At 44.1% G+C, this 27,305-nt stretch overlaps 1 protein-coding gene across 1 annotated transcript in view; it reads left to right on the forward strand.

Annotated features, from left to right (window-relative positions):
• The first annotated feature begins 402 nt into the window (after positions 1-402).
• The window catches only part of polr2c (RNA polymerase II subunit C), a 38,168-nt gene continuing 11,265 nt past the window's right edge, over positions 403-27,305 (forward strand). The window contains exons 1-8 of the mRNA XM_073069588.1: positions 403-559; positions 9,915-9,964; positions 10,117-10,185; positions 10,966-11,018; positions 11,175-11,303; positions 22,589-22,640; positions 23,369-23,537; positions 24,916-24,990. Coding sequence (XP_072925689.1) covers positions 474-559; positions 9,915-9,964; positions 10,117-10,185; positions 10,966-11,018; positions 11,175-11,303; positions 22,589-22,640; positions 23,369-23,537; positions 24,916-24,990 — 683 coding nt within the window. The 5' untranslated portion in view covers positions 403-473. The remainder of the gene's footprint in view (positions 560-9,914; positions 9,965-10,116; positions 10,186-10,965; positions 11,019-11,174; positions 11,304-22,588; positions 22,641-23,368; positions 23,538-24,915; positions 24,991-27,305) is intronic.

Genomic DNA, 27,305 nt, shown 5'->3' on the forward strand with positions numbered 1-27,305 from the left:
TCCCCAATGCCATTCGGCTTTACAATTCAACCGCCAGGGGTAAGATATGTTAAAGTGCCGGGGTTAGGACTCAATGTATTTAAGTAAACTACGCAAGAACTTTTTAAAAGCTATTTATTAATGCTTTTTGAGAGGGTGATTTTAGATGCATATCATATTTTTACTGAGTTAAGAATTGTTTGTAATTAGTTTTGCTACAATAAGTGTATGGGACATTGGAAAAACAAGGTTGAATTTCCCCATGGGGATGAATAAAGTATCTATCTATGACTGACTGCAAGGAGAGTATGAAGCACAGTCCGTAGACCGAACGGCCCCGTACGTCCGGAGAGGGGAGGGAAATACACGGACGGGGGAGTAATAGCGCGGGGCAGACCGGGAAAGAGGTCAGGAGCATAGCGCGAGACTTGCCGGGAAGGAGAAGGCCCAGAGCGTGACGCGGGGCCCGCCGGGAAAGAGGAGGTCGGGCCGCGATGCCGTACGCGAACCAGCCGACGGTCCGAATCACGGAGCTGACGGACGAGAATGTTAAATTCGTCGTGGAGAACACGGAGCTGTCGTGAGTACCGGGGCTGGGATGACTCTCCCGCTAGGGAGGTGGAGTTTGCTATCATGTGCTCAGGTCCGGGAAGAGGTGCTACACGAACAATTTGTAGCAGCGCAGGCAGTGTGTACAGACTACATGAATGTTCACTCTTTATTCCCTTCAAGGGAAAGAGAAGCAAAAAAGGCAAGGCGCTCATGCAGAACAAGTCCATGGCATTGTAAGTGGTGGTCCGTAGTATTGCTGCACTGAGATGGTGATCAGGATTGTGCTGGTTGGCTCAATAAGCAAATGGTTGAAATGAAGTAGTTCCTATCATATCCGACCGTAGATATAAGAAGATGACGGAGCCTGGATGATGGATATCGGCCTCTTGCAGCAGCTCCTACAGATGGTGGGGATAAATTTTGTTTCCATTACTACAGTGCAGCTACAGCGCAGAAACATTTACAACCCATCAAGTCCGTGCCTAACTGTTATTCTGCGTAGTCCCACCATACCTGTCGTATCCATCTACTTATCCAAACTTCTCTTAAATGTTGCAGTTGATTCTAGATCCATTTGAATTGCTGTACCCGACCTTGATGCAACCAGTTAGAATACTTTCAACGGTATATTTGACAAGATGACCCTAATGCAAAAATTGTAGGGGCCTTGGCAGGAGTATTTAAAACAGCCATAGCCATGGGTGAGGTGCCACACCACTGGAGGAGGACTCGTGTTGTTCTGTCATTCAAGAAAGGCTCTAAGAATAAGCTGGGAAATTATAGGCCAATGACTGTGTTTAGTTTTGGTCAACTCACTACAGGAAGGATGTGGAAACTAGAAAGAGTGCCGTGGAGATTTACAGGGATATTGCCTGGATTGCGGAGCATGCCTTATGAGAATAGGTTGAGTGAACTTGGAGATGACCTGATAGAGGTGTATAAGATGATGAAAGGCATTGATCATGTGGATAGCCAGAGGTTTTCCCCCCAGGTCTGAAATTGCTAACACGAGGGGACATAGTTTTATGATGCTTGTAAGTAGGTACAGAGGGGATGTCAGTCGTAAGTTTTTCACACAGAGAGTGATGGGTACGTGGAATGTTCTGCCAGCAACGGTGGTGGAGGTGGATACAATAGGGTCTTTTAAGAGGCTCTTAGAAAGGTACCTGGAGCTTAGAAAAATAGAGGGCTATGCATTATAGAACATAGAACAGTACAGCACATTACAGGCCCTTTGCCCCACAATGTTGTGCCGACCCTCAAACCCTGCCTTCCATATAACCTCCCACCTTAAATTCCTCCATATACTTGTCTAGTAGTCTCTTAAACTTCACTAGTGTGTCTGCCTCCACCACTGACTCAGGCAGTGCATTCCACGCACCAACCACTCTTTGAGTGAAAAACCTTCCTCTAATATCCCCCTTGAACTTCCCTCCCCTTAACTTAAAGCCATGTCCTCTTGTACTGAGCAGTGGTGCCCTGGGGAAGAGGCGCTGGCTGTCCACTCTGTCTATTCCTCTTAATATCTTGTACACCTCTATCATGTCTCCTCTCATCCTCCTTCTCTCCAAAGAGTAAAGCCCTAGCTCCCTTAATCTCTGATCATAATCCATACTCTGTAAACCAGGCAGCATCCTGGTAAATCTCCTCTGTACCCTTTCCAATGCTTCCACATCCTTCCTATAGTGAGGCGACCAGAACTGGACACAGTGTGGCCTAACTAGAGTTTTATAGAGCTGCATCATTACATCGCGTCTCTTAAACTCTATCCCTCGACTTATGAAAGCTAACACCCCATAAGCTTTCTTAACTACCCTATCTACCTGTGAGGCAACTTTCAGGGATCTGTGGACATGCACCCCCAGATCCCTCTGCTCCTCCACACTACCAAGTATTCTGCCATTTACTTTGTACTCTGCCTTGGAGTTTGTCCTTCCAAAGTGTACCACCTCACACTTCTCCAGGTTGAACTCCATCTGCCACTGCTCAGCCCACTTCTGCATCCTATCAATGTCTCTTTGCAATCTTTGACAATCCTCTACACTATCTACAACACCACCAATCTTTGTGTCATCTGCAAACTTGCCAACCCACCCTTCTACCCCCACATCCAGGTCGTTAATAAAAATCAGGAAAAGTAGAGGTCCCAGAACAGATCCTTGTGGGACACCACTAGTCACAACCCTCCAATCTGAATGTACTCCCTCCACCACAACCCTCTGCCTTCTGCAGGCAAGCCAATGATTATGGTATTATGGTAAATCTAGGCAGTTTCTAGAGTAGGTTATATGGTCAGCCCAACATTGTGGACCAATGGGCCTGTAATGTGCTGTAGATTTCTATGTTCTACATTAAATTCTAAGATACAGAATATCTAAATATAGTAGATTCTGATTAATTGGCCAGGCAGCATCTATAGGGAGAAGCGCTGTCGATGTTTCGGGCCGTTATGAAGGGTCTCGGCCCGAAACATTGACAGCGCTTCTCCCTATAGATGCTGCTTGGCCTGCTGCGTTCCACCAGCATTTTGTGTGTGTTGCTTGAATTTCCAGCATCTGCAGGTTTCCTCATGTCTGATTAATTGGGACAATTTGGACCAGTAGAATTTAAGTGGCTGCCCCAATGACTTGAAGTTTCATGGACATAGTTTTAAAATGTTGTAAAAAATACAAACTGAGTAATAAATTATGTATTTAAATGAAACCTAGAATAAATTAGAACTTTGCCCATAGTACTACAGTACTCTAAAACTATGTGTTAGTCCCTAATGATTATTGGTGGAGGAATTCAACCAGTGTACACAATAAATAAAGTTGGTGCAGGGACCTAGTGCAGATAACAGCCTGCCTTCACACAATGCTATCGACGGTTGAATCCTCCAATTTTCATTTGAATTTTAACATTCAAGATGTTTGTTGATACCTTCAAATTCCTTGTAGTTCCTAATTTGCTGAAATAGTGAAGTTATGGTATTTTCACTCTTGGCTGTGTCTAGCATCTCCAAGCCTGGGTGTTTGAAGCCGCATTGAGTAAAACAGTTCTGAATTGTCTTATTGCTTAATTCTCACTGACTGGCAATGACAAAAATCACTGCTTTTTGGACACAAACACACACAACTGATGCTTTTTAAAAAGAGGGTCTGATTAGGAATCATCAACATGGGTTTTTGCACATGGAGTGTTGTGCCTCAGTTTTTCAAGGAGGTTACCAGGAAAACTGATGAAGGAAAGGCAATGGATGTTGTCTATATGGACTTTAGCAAGACCTTCAACAAAGGTTGGTCAAGAAGTTCAGTTGTTTAGCATTCAGGATCAGGTAGTAAATTGGATTAGACATTGGTTTTGTGAGAGAAGCCAAAGACTGGTAGTAGATGGTTGCTTCAATGACTGGAGGCTTGTGAGTAGTAATGTATCAGAGGGATTGGTGATGGTCTGTTGTTGTTTATCATCTATGATCAATGATATAGCAAATTTGCAGTTGACATCAATATTGGGGATGTAGTGGATAGTGAGGAAGACTATCAGAGCTTGCAGCAGAATTGAACCAATTGGAAAAATAGGCTGAAAATTGACAGATTGAATTTAGTGCAGACAAGTGCGAAGTCTTGCACGTTGATAGCACTAACCGGAGTAGGACTTGCACTGAGGAGTGCAGAAGAACAAAGTGATCTGGAAGTACAGGTCCATAATTCATTGGAAGTGGTGTCACAAGTAGATAGGGCCATAGAGAAAGCTTTTGGCAAATTGGCCTTCATAAATCAAAGTACTGAGTACATGAGTTGAGATGCTATGTTGAAGTTGTATAAGATGTTGGTGAGGCCTAATTTGGGGTATTGTGTGCAGTTTTGGTCACCAACTTACAGGAAAGATGTAAATAAGTTTGAAAGAGTACAGAGAAAATTTACAAGGATGTTGTCGGGACAGGAAGACCTGGGTTATAAGGAAAAATTAAATAGGTTAGGACTTTATTCCTTGGAATGCAGAAGACTGAGAGGAGATTTGATAGAGGTATACAAAGTTATGAGGGGTATAGATAGGGTAAAATGAAAGCAAGCTTTTTCCACTGAGGTTAGGTGGGACTACAAACAGAAGTCATAGGTTAAGTGTGAAAAGTGTAAAGTTCAAGGGGAACATGTGAGGAAACTACTTCCTTCAGATGGTGGTGAGAGTGTGGAAGGAGCTGCCAGCACAAGTGGTGCAGTGAGCCTGATTTCAACATTTAAGAGAAGTTTGGATGGGTACATGGATTCTGATCTTGGTACAGGTTTATAGAAGTAGCAGTTTAAATGGACTAAATTGGCAAAAGGGGCTTTTTCCGTGCTGTACTTCTCTATGACTCTACTGATCTGCATGATAATGTGGTAAACTAAATCAGCATATTTGCAGATGACACCAGTATTTGGCATCATAACGAACAGCAGGGAAGGGTATCAAAGGGTACAGCAGGATCTGTGTTAGCTAGAAAATGGACTGTAAAGGGGCAGATGAAATTTAATGCAGACAAGTGTGAGGTGTTGCACTTTGGGAGGACAAACCAGCTGAGGATTTGCACACTAAAGGGTAGGGCACTGATTAGTGCAGTAGAACAGAGGGATCTGGGAGTACAGATCTGTAATTCCCTGAAAGTGCTGTTACAGGTAGATAGTGTCATAAAGAAAGCTTTTGACACATTGACTTTCATAAATGAGTACAGGAGCTGGGATATTATGTTAACATTGTTTAAGATGTTGTTGATGCCAAATTCAGGATATTGTGTACAGTTCTGATGCTGCTGGGACTTGATAACCTAATTACAGGAAAAGGTTGAATAGGTTAGGATTTTATTCCCTAGAGTGTAGAAGAATGAGGGGAGATTTCATTAAAGTATAAAAAATGTTGAAATCTGTGGGTAGAGTTACTGCAAGCCAGGCTTTTTCCACGTAGGGTGAGACTAAAACTAGAGGCCGTAGGTTAAGGGTGAATGGTAAAATATATAAGGGGTTGAACAACATTCAGAGGGTGGAATGAGCTGCCAGTGGAAGTGGTATATGCAGGTTTATTTGTAACATTGAGTAGAAGTCTGGATAGATACACGGTTGGGAGTGATATTGAGGACTATGATTCAGGTGTAGATCAATGTGACTGGGCAGAACAACAGTTCATTATGGACAAGATTGGCCAGAGGGCCTGTTTTTGTGCTGTAGTACTCTTATGACTCTATAGAGCCTTGAAAATGAATTCAGCCCCTATAGCTACTTTCACACTTATTGTCTCATTTTCTAAATTTAAAATAAATTGAAGTAGGAAAATGGTGCATCGTCTCAAATTAAAAGGAAAATTCCAAAACCTGTCAACAATTTGTTAAGAATTAAAAACCAAAATTATGAGGCTGAAAAAGTATTCATCTCCTTTACACTAACTTTCCTCAGGTGCAATACTGTATATTACCTTACCAACTCACCCGATTTGTAGATATAGAAAATTGGAGGATCACCAGGTTGAGTCGGTTGTGAAGAAGGTGAATGCAATGTAGACATTCATTTCTAGAGGTATAGAATATAAGAGCAGGGATGTGAGGTTGAAGCTCTATAAGGCACTTGTGAGGCCATACTTGGAGTATTGTGTGCAGTTTTGGGCTCCTTATTTTAGAAAGAATATACTGACATAGGAGAAGGACAGAGAAGATACACAAGAATGATTCCAGGAAAGAAAGGGTTACCATATGAGGAACATCTGGCAGCTCTTGGGCTGTATTCCCTGGAGTTCAGGAGAATGTGGGAGGGGGGAATCTAATAGGAACATTCCAAATGTTAAAAGGCCTGAACAGATTAGATATGGCAAAGTTATTTCCCATCGTAGGGGATTCTAGGACAAGAGGGCACATCTTCAGGATTGAAGGACGTCCATTTAGAATTGAGCTACGGAGAAATTACTTTAGTCAGAGGGTGGTAAATCCGTGGAATTTGTTGCCACGAGCGGCTGTGAAGACCAAGTCTTTGGGTGTATTTAAGGCAGAGATAGATAGGGTCTTGATTAGCCAGGGCATCAAAGGGTATGGGGTGAAGGCAAGGAAGTGGGGATGACTGAAAGAATTGGATCAGCCCATGATTGAATGGCAGAGCAGACAATAATGGGCCAAATGGCCTACTTCTGCTCCTATATCTTATGGTCTGATAAATACTCCCTCTCTCTGTAAGATCCAACAGTATGGTAGATTTTTAACAAACCAAACCAAAATGAAGGCAAAAGAGCATTCAAGGCAAGTCAGGGAAATGATAAACAGGGAAGCACAAATCTGGGGAAGGCTACGAGAATATCTCAGTGACACTGAACATACTTCAGAGCTCAGTGCAGTCCATCTTGAGAAAGTGGAAAAAAATATGAAACTACCTGCATTCTACCCAGGCTGCCCCTCTAAACTTAGTCGCTGGAGACGAATAGCACTTGTAAGAGAGGCTACTGTGAGCCAACGGTCACTCTGGGTGAGCTGCAGAAGTCAGTGGCTGCAACTGGAGAAGTTGTTCATGGCTCCACAATCTCAGAATTTCACAGAAAGGGTATTCATGGAAGAGAAGCAAGGAAAACACCCTAGCTAAAAATAACAGCATATCCTTGCCTGTAATGACTTTGCAAATCATCACTTAGAAGGTGCTGTAAAAGATGTGGATGAAGGACTTGTGGTCGGACGAGACTAAGGTGGAATGTTTTGACCTCAGCATTAAGCGATACGTGCACATCAGTCAGGTAACACTATCCCCTATTGTAAAGTATGGTGGAAATAGCATCATGCGGTGGGGAAACTTTTCAGCTGCAGAGTGGAAATTTGGGGTCAAGACTGATGGGAAGATGAATGCTGCTAAATTCAGAGAGTTTCTGAATTAAAACCTACTAGCCTCTGCCAGAAAGCTTAAACTGGGGAGTGTTACAATACGGCAACAATGAATATAGAATTGAGTCCAGTGAGATAAACAAACATTTATTAAATTCTGCTCAATAAAAATGAAAAGTAAACAAACGACTAACTTAACCAGAAGTTAACGGCTATATGGCAACTCGAACAGTTCTTAAAGCGATAAATGCGAACATAATTCTTAAAGTGGTAAATGCGAAAGTCCAAGTGATTTATACAGTCAATTAGGAGAGACTTTCCTGAAGTAACAAATTCCTTGATGACGTGACGTTACTGCTGACCCCAGTCGAAATATGCCTTGCCCGAAGGATTTACGATGAAGGAAATAAAAACACCTTAAAGCATATATGTCAAACTCAAGGCCCGCGGGCCAATTCCGGCCCGCGGTGGAATTATCTTTGGCCCGCAAGATAATATCTAATTACTATTAAAGCTGGCCCCAGTAATTGAAGCGCCTATGGCTTATGATATGGCTAATGCTGAGTTTATTCAGGTACCAGGTTTTCAGGGTTTTTAGTGTTTATTCGGCAGTCTTGCTCGGCAGTCTTCTTCATAAGAAACGGAATTTGTAAAGTGAAACACTTTGTAGTTATAGCAGAGACTGAGACACATGAGAGCAGGCTGAAAAAACGGAGGCAACGAAAGCTGCGTTTGCACGCGTCCGACTGATCCGGCCCGCATGAAGCTGCATTTTGCTCAATCCGGCCCGTGACCTAAAATGAGTTTGACACCCCTGCCTTAAAGGAACTGACCTTTTCCTTGGTGAATAACACTGTCCCAACCCTTTCTGCTCTTACAAACGTTTGTACAATGCAGGGGTTATCTCAGATGCAGATTACTATTTCCTGAATGAAGATCCAATCAGGTCGATCCTGTATTAAACCGCCGACGACACCAACTTTACTCGATCCTTCGGGTTCCCGTACTTAGATAAATTCTTCACTCTCTGACTGGACTGCAAAGGTAGATCAAACTGGCAGTGTTTGGTGAAATTGCCGGCAATAACCTTTGAGACTTAAGATAGAAATTAAAACTCCACTTTAAAACAAAACTGCGTCATGAGACGAATATGCAGAATAACGGAGTAACTTGAATTACCTTTGTAAATAACGAACTAACCTGCGTCACAGCAAGGCTTTCCCGTTTTATACCTGTTGGAACAGGCCATCACATGACCTCACACTGGCGGGAATTTACATCACCCCACCATCACAAGACCATTACATCATGCTCACCAGATACTCAATTACATCATGGTCGTAAGACAAGATACCCACGGGGTATGTAACAGGAGGAAGTTCGTCTTTCAGGCTTGGGGTCTAAATATTTTTGCAAGGCACTGCATGTGCAGAAGTTTATTGTAGAATTTGGTTAATTGGTGTATACTTGTCATATGTACCAAGGTACAGTGAAAGACATCTTGCATACTGCCCATACAATCCTTTGTTAATTGCACTGGAACTGTACATTCAGGTAGTATAAGAACAAAACAATAACAATGCAGAATCAAGTGTTACAGTTACAGCGAGAGAGCGCAATGCAGTTAGGCAGTAAAACCTATTACTGGAAGTTTGAGAAGTCGATGGTCCTGCCATCAGCTACCCACACGGGATATAAGGTGTAGTTCCTCCAACATGAGTGTGGCCTCATCGCGGTAGTAGGAAAGGCCATGGACTGATATGTCAGAATGGGAATGGGAAGTAGAATTAAAATGGGTATTTTAATTCTACAACATCAATTCCTTGAACTTCTGGTAATGCCACCCCCTTCATTCACCATTTTCCATTTCCCCTCTCATTTTATCTCCTTACCTACCCATCATCTCCCTCTGGTGCTCCTCCCACTTCCCTTTCTTCCAAGCCCCGCTATCCTCTTCTATCAGATTCTCCCTTCTCAAGCCCTTTATCTCTTTCACCTATCAATTTCCCAGCTCTTTACTTAACCCCTCTACCTCTCCTGGTTTCACCTATCACCTACTACCTTATTTCTTCTGCCCTTCCCCCTACCTGCTTACCCTAACTTTTTTTTTGCCAGTCCTGATGAAGGGTCTTGGCCCAAAACATTAACTGCTCTTTTCCATATATGCTGCCTGGCCTGCTGAGTTCCTCCAATATGTTGAGTGTGTTGGTTGTATAATGTTTTTCTCCTGAATGCTGCTTATATGCAAGTAAGTTTGTACTAACGCATACGTGACTTATGTGTATGACAATAAACTTGACTTTGGAGAGTATGGAAGGTCTAAGTGTGCATGTGTGTTGATGGTCAGTGAAAAACCAATCCTTGCTGCCAAAAGTGTGGTCAAGTATTCCATTGCTTCGAGTGGTACTGAGGCCTAGGTCATGGGCTGGGGGTTTACTATCAGAATGTCTGTGAGTGGGATATCAGGATCAGCTTGCTCTCCTGTTTCTGCTGCCAGGTTGTCAGTGAGGGGTGAAGGTGAGGCCGGGTTGGTGTTGGGTACCTGAGACTGGGCTGATTTTCCATTTTTCCCCAGGGTGGCGAATGCTCTGCGTCGGGTTCTGATGGCTGAAGTGGCCACACTGGGTGAGTGATGTTGATTCTGCTCCCCGCTCTGCCCCTGCTTGTACTCCAGTTGTCCACTCCGTACACCCACTGCTCCTGCCCTCAACCCTCTGTCCCTTTTATGTCCTCTTCGCCCACTTTCCCTCAGATAACAGCGGTTTGTTTTCCTGCAGCTATTGACTGGGTGCAGATTGATGCCAACTCTTCTGTTCTCCATGATGAGTTTATCGCCCACAGAATTGGTGAGTGTGATGTGTAGCTCTGTGGGCTGGAGTGGTTGGGGGTGTTTAACCATTATCAGTGCAGGGTCTCCTTAGTGAATTGGGTTGGTGGTAAATATCTCAGGTGACAGAAATGGAATGTAGGGCACGATCATATTCACAGGAACTAGTATCAGTCCTCTCCAACTTATGGACATCCTGTAGGTACAAGCAAGCATTTAGGAGATTAGCAGAGAAGGACATGGATGAAATTTCTGGCTACTGCGTGGCTGCAGGCACCTTCTGTTGGGCAGAAGCTAGATTTGTTTTTATGCCTTCTCTCTGTGCCTCTCCATACCCACCCATTACCAGCTTTTTCTGCCACCACCTCGACATTGGAGTGCGTTTGTGGGAGCAGAGCTAGGAGCACTGAGCAGACTCATTCACTAAGTCAATGAGAGTGGCTTACAGCAGCTCTTCCCATGCATCTTGCTTTCCCATCAGGGTTGTTTCTGTAGTCCACTCTCACACACTTCCAACTTGCAGACAGTTCTTGAGAACAGAACCTTACAACCTGGATTGCTTCTTGTAGATGAAGTTCAGCTGAGGTTGCTTTGAAGTAATACTTTTTCTCAAGAAGATTATTGAAGTTATTTTGGGAACTGAGGTAAATATGGTAATAGGGAAAATATCATTCTGGGGCAAATGGTTCTCGGTTAAACTGGGCCATCTAAGCTAAATATTCCTATCTTTATTTTATGAATGCTTTGAGAATCACATTACAGCCATTAGAATTGCCAGCTTTCTTCTATTTTCTTTCAGGGTTAATTCCACTGACAAGTGACGACATTGTGGATAAGATGCAGTATTCAAGGGTATGTGTGTGTGGAGTTTACATGTGGCTCAGGAATGGGGCAAGCCAGGTTGTCATGTGTCGAAGGACGGTGGGGATGGGGAGACTGCAGGGAGGGAGAACATTTGCAGCATACCTCTGTATCTTCACCAGTGTTGCTGACTGTTCTTCATCTCAGGATTGTACGTGTGATGAGTTCTGCCCGGAATGTTCTGTGGAGCTGACCCTAGATGTCAAGTGTAATGAAGATCAGACACGACATGTCACCTCCAGGGACCTGCTATCGAACAATTCTCGGGTTATCCCAGTAAGTGCCTCGTTCTGACCCCCTTCTTCAAGGTTCAAAGTAAATTTTATTATCAAAGTACATATATGTCACCATATACAACACCGATTAATTTTCTTGTAACACAACAAATCCACCAGGGTCACTGATGTTTCTGAATGTGTCCACAATATCCTGAAAAGCCAGAAGTCGTGGTACATGTTGATACCAACAAGATAGGTAGAAAAAGGGAGGAGGTCCTGAAAATAGAAACAGGGAGATAGGAAGGACCTCAAGGGTAGTAATCTCAGGATTTCTGCTTGTGTCACAGTGAGGATAAGAACAGAATGAGGTAGCAGATAAATTTACCTGCCACCTCATTCTGTTCCTATCATTGCTGAAGGTTTGGAGCAGGAGGCAGAGATTCAGGTTTCCGGATGATTGGGACCTCCTCTGGGGCAGCTGTGACTTGGACTGAAGGGATGGGTTGCACTTGAATCCAAGGGGGCCCAATATTCTTGCAGGCAGGTTTACTCACATCTTGGGAGTCGTTTAAACTAATGTGCAAAGGACACACAAAATGCTGGAGGAACTCAGCAGGCCAAGCAGTATCTATGGAAAAGAGTACTTTCGCCCTTTGGGCAGAGACATTGACTGCTTTCTTTTCCATAGATACTGCTTGGCCTGCTTATTTGACCTACCAAAATGAACCACCTCACACTTAATCTGGGTTGAACTTAATCTGCCACTTCTCAGCCCAGTTTTGCACCCTATCGATGTCTTGTAACTTTTGAAAGCCCTTCACACTATCCACAACACCCCCAACCTTTGTATCATCAGCAAATTTACTAACCCATCCCTCCACTTCCTCATCCAGGTCATTTATAAAAATCACAAAGGGAAGGGGTCCCAGAACAGATCCCTGAGGCACACCACTGGTCACCGACCTCTATGCAGAAAATACCGGTCTAGAACCACTCTTTGCCTTCTGTTAGCAAGCCAATTCTGGATCCACAAAGCAAGATCTCCTTGTATCCCATGCCTCCTTACCTTCTCAATAAGCCTTGTGTGGGATACCTTATCAAATTCCTTGCTGAAATCCATAATCACTACATCTACTGCTTAACCTTCATCAATGTGTTTAATCACATCCTCAAAAAATTCAGTCAGGCTCACAAGGCACAACCTGTCTTTGACAAAGCCATGCTGACTATTTCTAATCATATTAAGCTTCTCCAAATGTTCATAAATCCTGCCTCTCAGAATCTTTTCCATCAACTTATCAGCCACTTAAGTAAGATTCATTGATCTATAATTCCCTGGGCTAACTCCCTTTCTTGAATAAGAGAACAACATCTCCAACCTTCCAATGCTCTGGAATCTCTCCCGTCCCCATTGATTATGCAAAGATCATTGCTAGAGGCTCAGCAATTTCCTCCCTCGCCTCCCACAGTAGCCTGGGGTTCATCTCGTCAGGTCCCAGAGACTTATCCAAATTGATGCTCTCCAAAAGCTCCAGCACATTCTCTTTCTTAATGTCTATATGCTCATCCCTACAATCGCCAAGATCCTCTTCCGTAGTGAATACTGAACCAAAGTATTCATTAAGTACCTCTGCCATCTCCTCCAGTTCCATACACACTTTTCCACTGATATACTTTGAAATTGAATGGACAGGCAAGAAGGCATAGGTGGAGGTGTGGAGATGGAGTTAACAAGAGATGACATACAGTTGGAGAATGTTGAATCTTTGCAGGTGGAGTTCAGAAACTGAAAGAGTGAAAAAGAAAACATTATTGGAATCGTATATAGACCACCAAATAGTAGCCAAGATATGGGGTTGAGATTGCAAAGGGAGCTGGAAAAGGCATTTAATAAGAGTAATGTCAAATTTGTAATGGGGGACCAATATGTAAGCGGATTGGGAAAATCAGGTTGGTGTCTGATCATAAAGGAGAGAATTTGTTGAATGCCTATGAGATGGCTTTTTAGAGCAGTTTGTACTTGATCTTACTTGGGGAAAGGCTTTCTGGGATTGGTTGTTGTGTTATATAACCCAGATCTTATTTAGGAAATTAACATAAAGAAACCTTTAGGAGGCAGAGATCATAACATGATTGAACTCATACTGCAGTTTGAGAGGGAGAAGCACAAGTCACATGTATCAGTATCACAATGGAATAAAAGGAATTAAAGAGGTATGAGAGGGGAGCTTGCCCAGGTGGATTGGAGGGGGATGATGGCCGAGCAGAGTATTGTTCCTCCAACCTATGTGTGGCTTTATCCCAACAGTGATGGAGGCCATGGATGGACATATCGGAATGGGAATGGTAAGTGGAATTAAAATGGATGGCCACTGGGAGATCCCACTTGTCCTGATAGGCAGAGCGTAGGTGCTCGGTGAAGTGGTCTCCCAATCCACGTCGGGTCTCACCGATAGACAGGAGGCCATACCGGGAGCACTGAACACAGTAAATGACCCCAACAGACGTAGGTGAAGTGGTGCCTCACCTGGAAGGACTGTTTGGGACCCTGAGTGGTAGTAAGGGAAGAGATGTACAGGTAGGTGTAGCACTTGTGCCAGGAGGGGGATCAGTGGCTGCAAGGATGTGCCAGGAGGCCACCCATTTTAATTCTGCTTCCCGCTCCTATTCTGATATGTCCATCCATGGCCTCCTCCACTGTCGGGATAAGGCCACACTTAGGTTGGAGGTCCAACACCTTATATTCCATTTGGGTAGCCTCCAACCTGATGGCATGAACATCGATTTCTCAGACTTCCAGTAATGCCTCCCCTACCCCTTTCACCATCTCCCATCCCCTTGTCTCTCTCTCATGTTATCTCCTTGCCCACTCATCACCTCCCTCTGATTCTCCTCCTCCCCACCCCCGGCCCTTTTTTCTACCATGGCCTTCTGCCTCTTTCACCAATCAAATTCCTAGCTCTTCATCCTTCCCCTTCCAAATTTCACCTATCACCTGGCGTTTCTCCTCCCCTCCCCCACCTTTCAAATCTACTCCTCAGTTTTTTTTCTCCAGTCCTGCTGAAGGGTTTCAGCCCAAAATGTCGACTGTACTTTTTTCCATAGATGTTGCCTAGCCTGCTGAGTTGCTCCAGCATTTTGTGTGTGTTGCTTGGATTTCCGGCATCCGCAGATTTTCTCTTGTTCGTGTTTTTCAATCTCTCCTCATAGTCTAACCCCCTCATCTCTGAAATCAGTCTGGTGGACCTCCTCTGCACTGCCTCCAAAGCTGATGTATCCTTCCTCCACATGCAGGCACACCAGTACCCTGTTCAGTTGCAGCATAACCTCCCTGCTCTTAAATTCAATCCCTCAAACAATGAAGGCCTCCATCCTAGTTGCTTCCTTGATAACCTGTTGCACCTGCAAACCAATCTTGTGATTCATGCACAAGCACTCCCAAGTCCCTCTGCACAGCAGCATGCTGCAAATTTCTACCATTTAAATAATAATCTGCTCTTTAATTTTTCCTTCCTAAGTGGATGACCTTACATTTACCAACATTGTACACTATCTGCCAGACTTGTCCTTGTCCACTCACTTAAGCTATCTATATCTCTCTGCAGACTATTTTCTGCACAGCTTGCTTTTCCACTCAATTTAGTATCACGAGCAAACTTAGATACATTGTACTCAGTCCCCTCTTCTAGATCGTTAATGTATATCATGAACAGTTGTGGGCCCAACACCAACCCCTGTGGCACACCACTCACCACTGATTGCTAACCAGAGTAACATCCATGTATCCCAAGTCTTTGCTTTCTGTTAGTTAACCAATCCTCTATCCATACTAATACATCACCCCCAACTTTGTATCCTCATGGATAGTTCTTTTGTGCAGCACCTTTTTGAATGCCTTCTGGAAATCCAAGTAAATAACTTCCATCTGTTCCCCTCTATCCACTGTGCTCATTATATCCTCAAAGAACTCCAGTAAGTTTCTCAAGCAGGACCTGCTTTTGCTGAATCCATGCTGCGTCTGCCTGATCATGCATTTCTTTCCAGATGCCTCGCTATTTCTTCTCTAATGTTAGCTTCAAGCATTTTCCCAACTACAGATGTTAAACTAAGTGGCTCATAGTTACCTGCCTTTGCATACATCCTTTTTTGAACAGTGGCATGACATTCACCATCTTCCAATCTGCAGGGACCTGCCCAGACTACAGAGAATTTTGGTAAATTATCACCATAGCCTCTACTATAACTTCTGCCATTTCTTTCAGTACCTTGGGATGCATTCCATCAGGACTAGAGGACTTAACTATATTTAGGCCCACAAGTTTGCTCAGCACTACCTCTTTAGTGATAGCTATAATATCAAGCTCCTCTCTTCCCATCGCATCAATAACATCTCTTTGGCATGTTAGACGTGTCTTCCACCATTAAGACTGACTCAAGATAGTTATTCAAAGCCCCTGCCATTTCCTCATTTTCCAATATCTATTCCCCCTTCTTGTTTTCCAGGGGACCTACATTCACTTTATCCGGCCTTTTCCGCTTTATATAATATAAAAAATACTTTTAATATCCGTTTTTATATTTTATGCTAGTTTATTTTCATAATCTAGCTTCCCTTTCTTTATTGCTTGCTTAGTGGTTTTTGTTGCTTTTTAAAATTTCCTCCATCTTGCAGTATCCCACTACTCTTCGCGACTTTGTATGCAAGAGCTTTTAGTCTGATGCCTTCTTTCATTTCCATAGTTATCCCAGTCTGGCACTCCCCACCTTTACTGTCCTTGCTTTTAATCGGAATACACTTATTGAGCACTGAAAAATCTCTTTGAAAGTCTTCCACTGTTCTTCAACTGTCCCAGCCTATAGCCCGTGTTCCCAGTCTCCACTAGCCAAATCCTCCCTCATCCCATATCTCAGAAAGGATGTATCGTCATTGGAGAGAGTCCAGAGGAGGTTTACGAGGATAATTCCGGGAATGAAGGAGTTATCATGCGAGGAGCGTTTGGTAGCTTTGGGCCTGTACTCACTGGAATTTAGAAGAATGCAGGGGGATCTCATTGAAACCTACAGAATGTTGAAAGGACTAGATAGAGTGGATGTGGAGAGGATGTTTTCTATGGTGAGTGTATCCAGAACCAGAGAGCACAGCCTCAAAATTGAGTGGCGACCTTTTGCTCCACTGTCTTATGGTCTAAAGAATAATTACTGTAACAGAATCAGGCCAACTTGGGCATTCAATCAGCATGTAGAAAATGACAAACTCTGCAAGTACAAAAAGAAACAATAAAAAAAATAGTGAGAATATGAAGACAAATAGTCCTAGAAAGTGAGGCTGTAGGTTGTGGGAACATTTGAATGATGGGGCAAGTGAAATTGAGTGAAGCTATCTCCTTTAGTCAAGAACCTGATTATTTAGGGGTTGAACTGTGAGTCCTGAGGCTCTTGTGCTTTCTTTATGGCTGCAATGAGAAGAGAACATGTCCTGGGTGGCAGCGATCTCTGATACTAGATCCTCCTTTCCTGCAATAGCATTTCATGTAAGTGTGGTTGGGAGGGCTTTTCCCGAGATGGACAGGGCCGTACTCACTACTTTTTGCAGCATTTTCTGTTCAAGGGCATTGGTGTTGCCATACCAGGCTGTGATGCAGCCAATCAATATACTCTCCACTACCCATCTATAGAAGTTTTTGTTGAATCTTTGCAAACTCCTAAGGAAGTAGAGACACTGCTGTGCTTTCTTCATAATTGCACTTACGTGGTAGGCCCAGGAAATGTCCTCTGAAATTATAACACCGAGGAACTTAAAGTTGTTAATTCTCTCCTGCTCTGATCTTCCAACGAGTACTGTCTCATGGATCTCAGATTTCGCTCTCCTGAAGTCTGTAATCAGCTCCTTGGTCTTGCTAACAGTTGTGCAGTTAAGGACTCATGGCCAATCAAATTTTTGGTCACAGGCCTAAATACCCAGCATATCAATGCTATGAAGTTCAGATTTTTGCAGTAACAGTTTTGTACATTACAGATGAAACCACCTCCCCCCCCCCCCCCCCACCCTGCAGTTTCCTTGGCTGTGAAAGGCTAGTGAAGACACTCTCCGATCCCACCAAACTCATTAGATTGAGAAGGCTCTCCCACCCTAAACCCCAGTTTGTGTGGATGCTGTGTGATTTGCTACCTTGTTACAACTTGGTGTCAAGATATAACAGACAGCATACTGCATATGACTGAAGGAATTATATTTTATGAAAGGGTTAGTAAAGAAAAGAAAGAAAAAAAATAAAAAGGGTCCGTCATAATTAAACAGTCAAATATGCACAAGGTGGAGCTCATCTCGAACTTCTGTCACTCACACGCTGGGTCCTCAGTCTGCATGAAAGCACACACCTCCTTCTGAATAAAAACAGAATGCTGGCAGAACTCAGCAGGCCGGACAGCATCTATGGGAGGAGGTAGTGATGACATTTCAGGCCAAAACGTCGTCACTACCTCCTCCCACTCCTCCCATAGATACTGTCTGGCCTGCTGAGTTCTGCCAGAATTTATGTTTTTATTTATTTCCAGCATCTGCGAATTCACTTGTGTCACCACCTACTGAACATCGCTCGCAATCCATCTTGAACAAATGGTTCTCCAAGACTAACCTTAGTGTCCCTCACCAAAAAAACTCACCCCAGTTCCACCATCCTAATTGGATGCCACACATTCTTCATCATCCCTCGTCTTGAACAATAACCCAAACAGGCTGAAAGCAGAACAGACTGCTCTTACAGAACTGCTAAATGAAATACCTACAGCATAAAGATGTGAATCAGGGCATTACACAAACATGATAGACATAAATTAAAATACACTTAAAGTAGTATGCAAGTACTTATAGCTTACATAAGAAAACAAGCATAATGATATTAGTGCAGGGAATCAGGCCCTATGGGCCACTGTGGGAGTACTATCAGTCACCCATTGACACAAATCTGCATTACTCCCACTTTCATTCCCACCACATCCCCTACCCAACATACACAATGGGCTGTTAACCCACCCACCTGCATTTCTTTGGAATGTGGGAGGAAAATGGAACACCCGGGGGAATCCATGTAGGCTCAGCAAGAGTGTGTGAACTCCACGCAGATAGCTCCTGAGGTCAAGATTGAACTTGGATCTCTGGGGCTGTGAGGCTGAAGCTCTACCCTTAACTCGCTGCAATGCAATTTCTCTGAACTAAGCGTGACATGATGGGTGAGCAATGGCTGAACGGTGCCTATAAAAAGTATCCCCACCTTGGAAGTTTTCATGGTTTATTGTTTTACAGCACTGAATCAGTGAATTTTATTTGGCTTTTTTGATATTGATCAACAGAAAAGACTTGCGTGTCAAAGTGATAAAACATTTCTACAAATTGGTCTAAATTTATTTCAGTTATTAAAAACAAAATAATTGATTGCATAATTACTCATCTCCTTCAGTGTCTATGAAAGCCAAAAGCATCCACTGTGATTCAGTGCTGTAAAACATGAAAACTTCCAAGGTGGGGGATACTTTTCATAGGCACTGTGGGGGATACTTTTCATAGGCACTGTTCAGCCATTGCTCACCCATCATGCCACGCTTAGTTCAGAGAAAACACATTGCAGCGAGTTAAGGGTAGAGCTTCAGCCTCACAGCTCCAGAGATCCAAGTTCAATCTTGACCTCAGGAGCTATCTGTGTGGAGTTCGCACACTTGCCGAGCCTACGTGGATTCCCACGTAGAGTGGTAGAACTTTGGCTCATTTGGGCTTCAGTGCTAACAGGTCAAGGCGAGGTAAGTTACCTGTGAAGAATAGAAACAGGAAATATGTTTGTGAGGCTGGTGTTCTGTACTGGGTGTCAAATATAGGAAATCCGGGAGACTCCCAGCCTCACAGATGGTGAAATCTGCACCAGGTGTGTTGAGCTGCAGTTGCTTAGGGACTAAGTCAGGGAAAGTGAGGAGGTTATAGAGGGGAGCTATGGGCAAGTAGTCACTCTGGGGCTTCGGGAGACAGGTAAGTGAGTAACAGTCAGAAGAGGGAAGGGCAAGAGAGCACCCCTGTGGCTGCCCCCCTTAACAATAAGTACTCCTGTTTGAGTACTGTTGGGGGGGGGGGGGGGGACGGTCTACCTGGGGGAAGCATCAGTAGCTGTGCCTCTGGCACACAGTCTAGCCCTGTGGCTCAGAAGGGCAGGGAAAGAAAGAAGGCAGCAGTAATAGGGAACTCTATGGTTAGGGGGTCAGACAGGTGATTCTGTGGACGCAGGAAAGAAACGGATGGTAGTTTGCCTTCCAGGTGCCAGGGTCTGGGATGTTTCTGATTGCGTCCACGATATCCTGCAGTGGGAAGGTGAACAGCCAGAGGTCGTGGTACATTTTGGTACCAACAACATAGGTAGGAAAAGGGAGGAGGTACTAAAACAGACTACAGGGAGTTAGGAAGGAAGTTGAGAAGCAGGACCTCCTAGGTAGTAATCTCGTGATTACTGCCTGTGCCATGCGACAGTGAAAATAGGAACAGAGTGAAGTGGAGGATAAATGTGTGGCTGAGGGTTTGAAGCAGGGGCAGGGATTCAGATTTCTGGATCATTGGGACCTCTTTTGGGGCAGGCACAACCTGTACAAAAAGGATGGGTTGCACTTGAATCTGAGGGAGACCAATATTCTGGCAGGGAGGTTTGCAAAGACTATTGGGGAGAGTTTAAACAAGAATTGCTGGGGGCTGGGAACCAAACTGAAGAGACAGAGGAAGGGGCGGTTGGCTCACAAATAGAGAAAGCTTTGAGAGGGAGGATAGGCAGGTGATAGAGAAGGGATACGCTCAGACCGATGTGTTGAGATGTGTCTATTTTAATAGAAGTAGTATCATGAACAAAGTGGATGAGCTTAGAGCCTGGATCAGTACTTGGAGCTATGATGTTGTGGCCGTTAGAGACTTGGATGGCTGGCTCAGGAGCAGGAATGGTTACTTAGAGTGGCAGGCTTTAGATGTTTCAGAAAGGACAGGGAGGGAGGCAAAAGAGGTGGGGGCATGGCACTGTTGATCAGAAATAGCGTCACGGCTGCAGAAAAGGAGGAAGTCCTAGAAGGATTGTCTACTGAGTCTCTGTGGGTGGAAGTTAGAAACAGAAAAGGGTCAATATTAACAGGGTTGTTGCGGTTGGAAATTTTAATTTCCCAAATATTGACTGGCATCTCCCTAGTACAAGGGGTTTAGATGGGGTGGAGTTTGTTATGTGTGTTCAGGAAAGTTTTGTGACACAATATGTAGATAAGCCTACAAGAGGAGAGGCTGTACTTGATCTGGTATTGGGAAATGAACCTGGTTAGGTCTCAGTGAGAGAGAATTTGAGATAGTGATCACAATTCTATCTCATTTACCATAGCATTGGAAAGGGATAGGAGCTGACAAGTTAGGAAAGCATTTAATTGGAGTAAGGGGAAATATGAAGCTTTCAGACAGGAACTTGGAAGCATAAATTAGAAACGGGTGTTCTCGGGGAAATGTATGGCAGAAATGTGGCAAATGTTCAGGGAATATTTGTGTGGCGTTCTGCATAGGTATGTTTCAATGAGACAGGGAAAGGATAGTAGGGTACAGGAACCATGGTGTACAAAGGCTATTGAAAAGCTTGTCAAGAAGAAAAGAAAAGCTTATGAAAGGTTCAAAAAGCTAGGTAATGATAGAGATCTAGAAGATTATAAAGCTAGCAGGAAGGAGCTTAAGAATGAAATTAGGGGAGTCAGAAGGGGAGAAGGGACCATGAGGAGGCCTTGGTGAGCAGGATTAAGGAAAACCCCAGGGCATTCTACAAGTACGTGAAGGGCAAGAGGATAAGATGTGAGAGAATAGGACCAACCAGTGGAAAAGTGTGTATGGAACCAGAGGAGATAGCTGAGGTACTTAATGAATACTTTGCTTCAGTATTCACTACAGAAATGGATCTTGGCAATTGTATGGATGACTTCCAGCAGACTGAAAAGCTAGAGCACATAGACATTAAGAGGATGTGCTGGAGATTTTGGAAAGCATCAAGTTGGGTAAATTACCGGGATCAGACGAGATGTACCCCAGGCTACTGTGGGAGGCAATGGAGGAGATTGCTGAGCCTCTGGCAATGATCTTTGCATTGTCAGTGCAGATGGGAGAGGTTCCAGCAAATTGGAGGGTTACAGATGTTGTTTCCTTATTCAAGTAAGGGAGTAGAAATAGCCCAGGAAATTATAGACCAGTGAGTCTTACTTCAGTAGTTGGTAAGTTGATGGAAAATATCTTGAGAGGCAGGATTTATTATGCCTCTCCAAACGTTCATATGATTAGGAATAGTCAGCATGGCTTTGTCAAGGGCAGGTCTTGTCTTATGAGCCTGATTGAATTTTGAGGATGTGAGTAAACACACACAGTGATGAAGGTAGAGCAGTAGATGTAGTGTATATGGATTTCAGCGAGGCATTTGATAAGGTACCCCATGCAAGGCTTATTAAGAAAATAAGGAGGCATGGGATCCAAGGAGAGCTTGCTTTGTGGATCCAGAATTGGCTTGCCCACAGAAAGCAAAGAGTGGTTGTAGACAGGTCATATTCTGCATGGAGGTCAGTAACCAGTGGTGCGTCTCATCGATCTGTTCTGTGACCCCCTCTGTGATTTTTATAAATGGCCTGAATGAGGAATTGGAGGGATGGGTTAGTAAATTTCTGATGACACAAAGGTTGGGGGTGTTGTGGATAGCATGGAGGGCTGTCAGAGGTTATCGTGGGACATCGATAGGTTGCAAAACTGGGCTGTGAAGTGTCAGATGTAGTTCAACCCGGAGAAGTGTGAGGTGGTTCATTTTGGTAGGTCAAATATGATGGCAGAATATAGTATTAATGGTGAGACTCTTGGCAGTGTGGAGGATCAGAGGGATCAGTGCTGATATTAAACCTGATTCTGATTTTGTTCTGTTCTTTAAGTAAACTAAGCCCTATCCTCTCCTACTTGGCAGATAGCTCCCATGAGCACTGGCCTCCATGTGTCATGGATATAAACTGGTTGCAGAAGTTGTATACTTTTGATTAGTAGTGTTCAATCAAGAAAGCTTGTCTACTGAAGTAGGAAGATGGGATATTAGATGTCAGGTGGAAGAGACAGATAGATGTTTGTGAATGTTCCCACTCCACACTTATCTGGTCACTATCTCATCAGACACCCTCTGTCTTCAGGGCTAAGTGAGTTATGGTTCTGGTTTAGAGGGTCATTTGGATACTGTAGACACTGTATGCTTCCAGACAGGGACAAGTCTACCCTGGATTGGGTAATCACTGACTTCATAGGATCACCATATTTGTTAACTTCACCAGGTCACCTCCCGAAGCAGAGACAACGATCCCAATGACTATGTGGAACAAGATGGTGAGGAGCAGTTCTACAGGGCTGTGGGGGAGGGGGAGTTGAGTGGTGCTGGGTAAACCTGGGAGGGGGAGAGGAATGGGGGCAATGGGATTGAGGTGATTCTGGGGTTAGGGAGTGGTGAAGGAGATGGTTTGAGGGAGAAAAAGTTCTGGAGAAGGGAGTGGGGCTGAGCTTCAGGGAAGGTTCCCAGAGGGAATCTGGGGTGAGAGGATGAGTGGTGTATGGAGAGGAGGGACAGAGTCATTGGGGAGTGATTCAGAGCAGGCAGGGTTTGTGGAGCGGCAGGAAGAGAAATGAGGTTCAAAATACAGGGTGGAGGGAAGGGTTAGAGATAAAGAGGTGTTTCAGAGCGGAGGGCATTGGGTGTAGGGCTGGAGCTCTGGAGACGAGGTTTTGGAGGATGGTTGAAGTTGGTTCAAGGAATAGAGTTCAAGGAGGTCAGAGTTAAGGGGGTGCTTCAGAGTGGAGAGTTGCAGGAGAGGTAGAGTTGTGAAAGGGAAAGGGGCAGAGTTGAGGGGGTTGTTGGAAGATGGTTGAAGTTGTAAAGAGGGTGGACATAGCTGGGGGTGCTGCAGAGTGGAGGGTGTTGCAAGTGGTGGAGTTGTGAAGGAGAAGGAGTGGAGTACAGACTGGAGGGTGTGTGGAGGGGAGTGTTTCAGAATGGAAGGTGTTGGGAGGGTCAGAGTTGAGCGAGTATTGTGGATGGATGTTAATCCTGCATTCCACAGATATCCTGATTGTGAAGCTACGGAAAGGCCAGGAACTCCGTCTCCGTGCTTATGCCAAGAAAGGCTTTGGAAAAGAGCATGCCAAGTGGAACCCAACGGCTGGGGTGTCCTTTGAGTACGACCCTGACAATGCCCTGCGACACACTGTCTACCCCAAGCCTGAGGAGTGGTAGGTCTCACCTGGGTGTGGGGGAGGGGGGAGGGACCCCAGGATAGCAATGGATGATGTGGTTGAGTGGGAATTTCCCATTAGATCTGGAGATAATGTTGTCCAGAAGGTTCTTTAGAAGTCAAGAATGAGGTGTCGTTTTATTAGATGTTCATCAGATGCTCTCCATTTATACTGCAAACTGGTCTAAGCTGGCCATGGATAAGCGGTCTTCTCGGTGGAGATGGCCACTGGAAAAGTCCTGTCTGCATTATACTGCTGTAATGCCTCAATCTTACTGATAAAGAGACTACAGGCAGTCCCCGAGTTACTAACATCCGACTTACGGACAACTCGTATTTACGAACGGAGGGAGGAGAACGCTGTCTGCCATTTTAAGTTGGATCACGGTGCCATCTGCCATTCTAAGTCATTGCCGTTAACACTGTTGAGTGTGTAACTTTGTATTTGACTTAAATATTTCTTAGCAAGATTCACCCTGACTGCCCCCCCCCCCCCCACCTTTTCCAGTCAGCACCGCCCCATTTGTCCCATTTAACCTGTCTCAGCGTGGGTGGACTTTGGACCCGGAGCAGCACAAGACCCGCCACCTGCGGCTGCTGCTGTATTTTTAGTGTGATCGTGAACAATAGCCAGATCAGAAATGCTGATCAAGTCAACTAGTTCCTAAAGAGAACTCTGATAGGCCAATCAGACAGTTCACTGCTGCTCAGCGATAGAACATGAAATGCGCTGTTTTCTGTTCTGTTGATGGAAAACAACATGATTGAAATTAAAGTGGAAATAAAGAAATTGGAAAACGGTGAAACGCTATCGGTCATTGGCAAAGCTTTAGGCTAAAGTCGGTCAACAATCGGAACAACTTTAAAGGATACAGGTAAAGGATAAAGTGAAAGGCCTTGCGCCGATGAAAGCTACAATTATTACTAAGCCAAGCAGTGGTTTAATTATTGAAATACATATGTTTCTTAAGTGTTTTGTATGCATAGAAAGGTAAAATATATACTATATACCAAGATAAACATTTGACTAACTGACATTAAATAATACCGGATTTCCCTGTTCCGACTTACATACAAATCCGACTTAAAGACGGACTCGGGAACAGAACTCGTTTGTAACCCGGGGACTGCCTATACAGAAATACCGAGTTACTAAAAAATAAAACATACAAGCAAGAGTATAAAAGCTAAAACTACAAAGAAAAATAAATTTAAATCTTACTCCAATATCATGACCCTGGTTGAAAGAGGTTGTCCCACTGACCCCCTTCCCAACATCCCCAGGGATGAGCAGAGGGTGGGTGGGTGGTGATGGAAGAAGGAGGGAGCAGAGGTAGGGGTGAGCTAATTTCTCAATGTTTTGGTGGAACTTGCAGGCCGAAGAGTGAGTACTCAGAGCTGGATGACGAAGAGATTCAGGCACCATACGACCCCAACGGTAAACCAGAAAGGTGAGTACTTCGTCTATCCCACACACACCTCAGCATGGCAGGACCTCTGCTGGGTGAACATGAAAATGTGTGCATTAGTAATCATTGGGCAGTGTAGCAGATAGTGGAATATAAATCATTTGCATTTATGGCTGGGGCAAGAGCAAATGGCCATGAATCTCAGCAAGTGTGAGGTGTTCTCTCGGATGTGAAGGGACTGTTCAAGGAAGACTCTTAAAGTGCTATTGCACAAAGGCAGGATAGTCAAAAGAGGGTCAGTGGATGTTGTTTACTTGAATTTTCAGAAGACCTTTGACAAGGTGCTGCACATGAGGCTGCTTAAGATAATAAAAGTCCATGGTATAAAAGAAAGATACTAGCGTGAATAGAAAATTGGATGCCTGGTGGGGGCAAAGATGGAAAATAAAGGCCTTTTCTGGTTGGCTGCTGGTGACTAGTGGTATTCTGCAGAGATCAGTATTGGGACTGCTTCTTTTCACATTATGTCATTGATTTGGTCAATGGATTTGATGGCTTTGTAGTTAGCAGATGATACAAAGAGGTGGAGCAGCAGTTAGTGCTGAGGAAGCAGGGAGTCTGCTGAAAGATTAGGGGAATGAGCAAAAATTTGGCAGATGGAATACAGTCTAAGGAATTGTATGGTCATGCACTTTGATAGAAGGAGTAAAGGTATAGACTATTTTCTAAATGAGGAGAAATTTCAGTAATCAGAGGTGCAAAGGGACTAGAGAGGCCTTGTGCAGGATTCCCTAATGCTTAACTTGCAGGTTGAGGAAGGAAAGCAAATGCAATGTTAGCATTCATTTTGAGAGGGCTAGAATATAAAAGCAAAGATGTTACGCTGAGGTTTTATAAAGCATTGGTCACTAGAATACTACAGCACAGTACAGGCCCTTCAGCCGCCAATGTTGTGCCGACCCATATATTCCTTAAAAAGTAGTATTAAACCCACACTACCCTGTAACCCATTATTTTTCTTTCATCCATGTGCCTGTCCAAGAGGCTCTTAAATATCCCTAATGTTTTAGCCTCCACCATCATCCTTGGCAAGTCATTCCAGGCACCCGGAACCCTCAGTGTAAAAGAAAACTTACCCCTGATGTCTCCCCTAAACTTCCCTCCCTTAACTTTGTACATATGCCCTCTGGTGTTTGCTATAAACAAGTACTGACTATTCACCCTATCAATGCCTCTCATAATCTTGTAGACCTCTATCAAGTCCCCTCTCATTCTTCTATGCTCCAAAGAGAGAAGTCCCAGCTCTGCTAACCTTGCCTCACAAGACTTGTTTTCCAATCCAGGCAACATCCTGGTAAATCTCTGCACCCTCTCCATAGCTTCCATATCCTATAATGAGGTGACCAGAACTGAACACAATACTCTTAAGTGTGGTCTCACCAAAGATTTGTAAAGTTGCAACATGACCTCTCTACTCTTGAAGTCAATCCCCCTATTAACGAAGCCTAGCATCCCGTAGGCCTTCGACTATCCTATCAACCTGTGCAGCAACTTGAAGGATGTATGGATTTGAACCCCAAGGTCACCCAATTACAGGGAGGATATTAATAAGGTTGAAAGAGTGCAGAGCAGGTTTACAAGGATGTTGCCGGGACTTGAGAAACTGAGTTACAGAGAAAGGTTGAATAGGTCAAGACTTTATTCCCTGGAGCGTAGGAGAATGAGGGGTGATTTGATAGAGCTGTATAAAATTATGATGGGTATAGATAGAGCAAATGCAAGCAGGCTTTTTCCACTGAGGCCGGGGGAGAAAAAACCAGAGGTCATGGGTTAAGGGCGAAGGGGAAGTTTAAAGGGAACATTAGAGGGGGTTTCTTCACACAGAGAGTGGTGGGAGTGTGGAATGAGCTGTCAGATGAAGTGGTGAATGCGGGCTCACTTTTGACATTTAAGAAAAACTTGGACAGGTACGTGGATGAGAGGTGTATGGAGGGATATGGCCCAGGTGCAGGTCAGTGGGACTAGGCAGAAAAATGGTTTGGCACAGTCAAGAAGGGCCAAAAGGCTGTAATGTTCTATGGTTCTATGGTCCCTCTGTTCATCCACACTCTTAAGTAACCAACCATTAACCTACTGCGCCAGTGATCTTTTCTCTCACTTCCCACAGCAATGGGGTATATCACATCCAGCCCTGAAGACTTAACAATCTTGATGTTTTTAAAGAAGATTCAACACTACTTCTTCTTAAACTCCACATTGTCTAGCACACAGGCCTGTTCTATTTCAACCTTACCCTGATCAAGGTCCTTTTCACTTGTGAATACTGAACTAAAGTATTCATTTAGGACCTCTCCAGC

Source organism: Hemitrygon akajei, chromosome 17 (assembly GCF_048418815.1).
Source record: "Hemitrygon akajei chromosome 17, sHemAka1.3, whole genome shotgun sequence".
NCBI lineage: Eukaryota > Metazoa > Chordata > Chondrichthyes > Myliobatiformes > Dasyatidae > Hemitrygon > Hemitrygon akajei.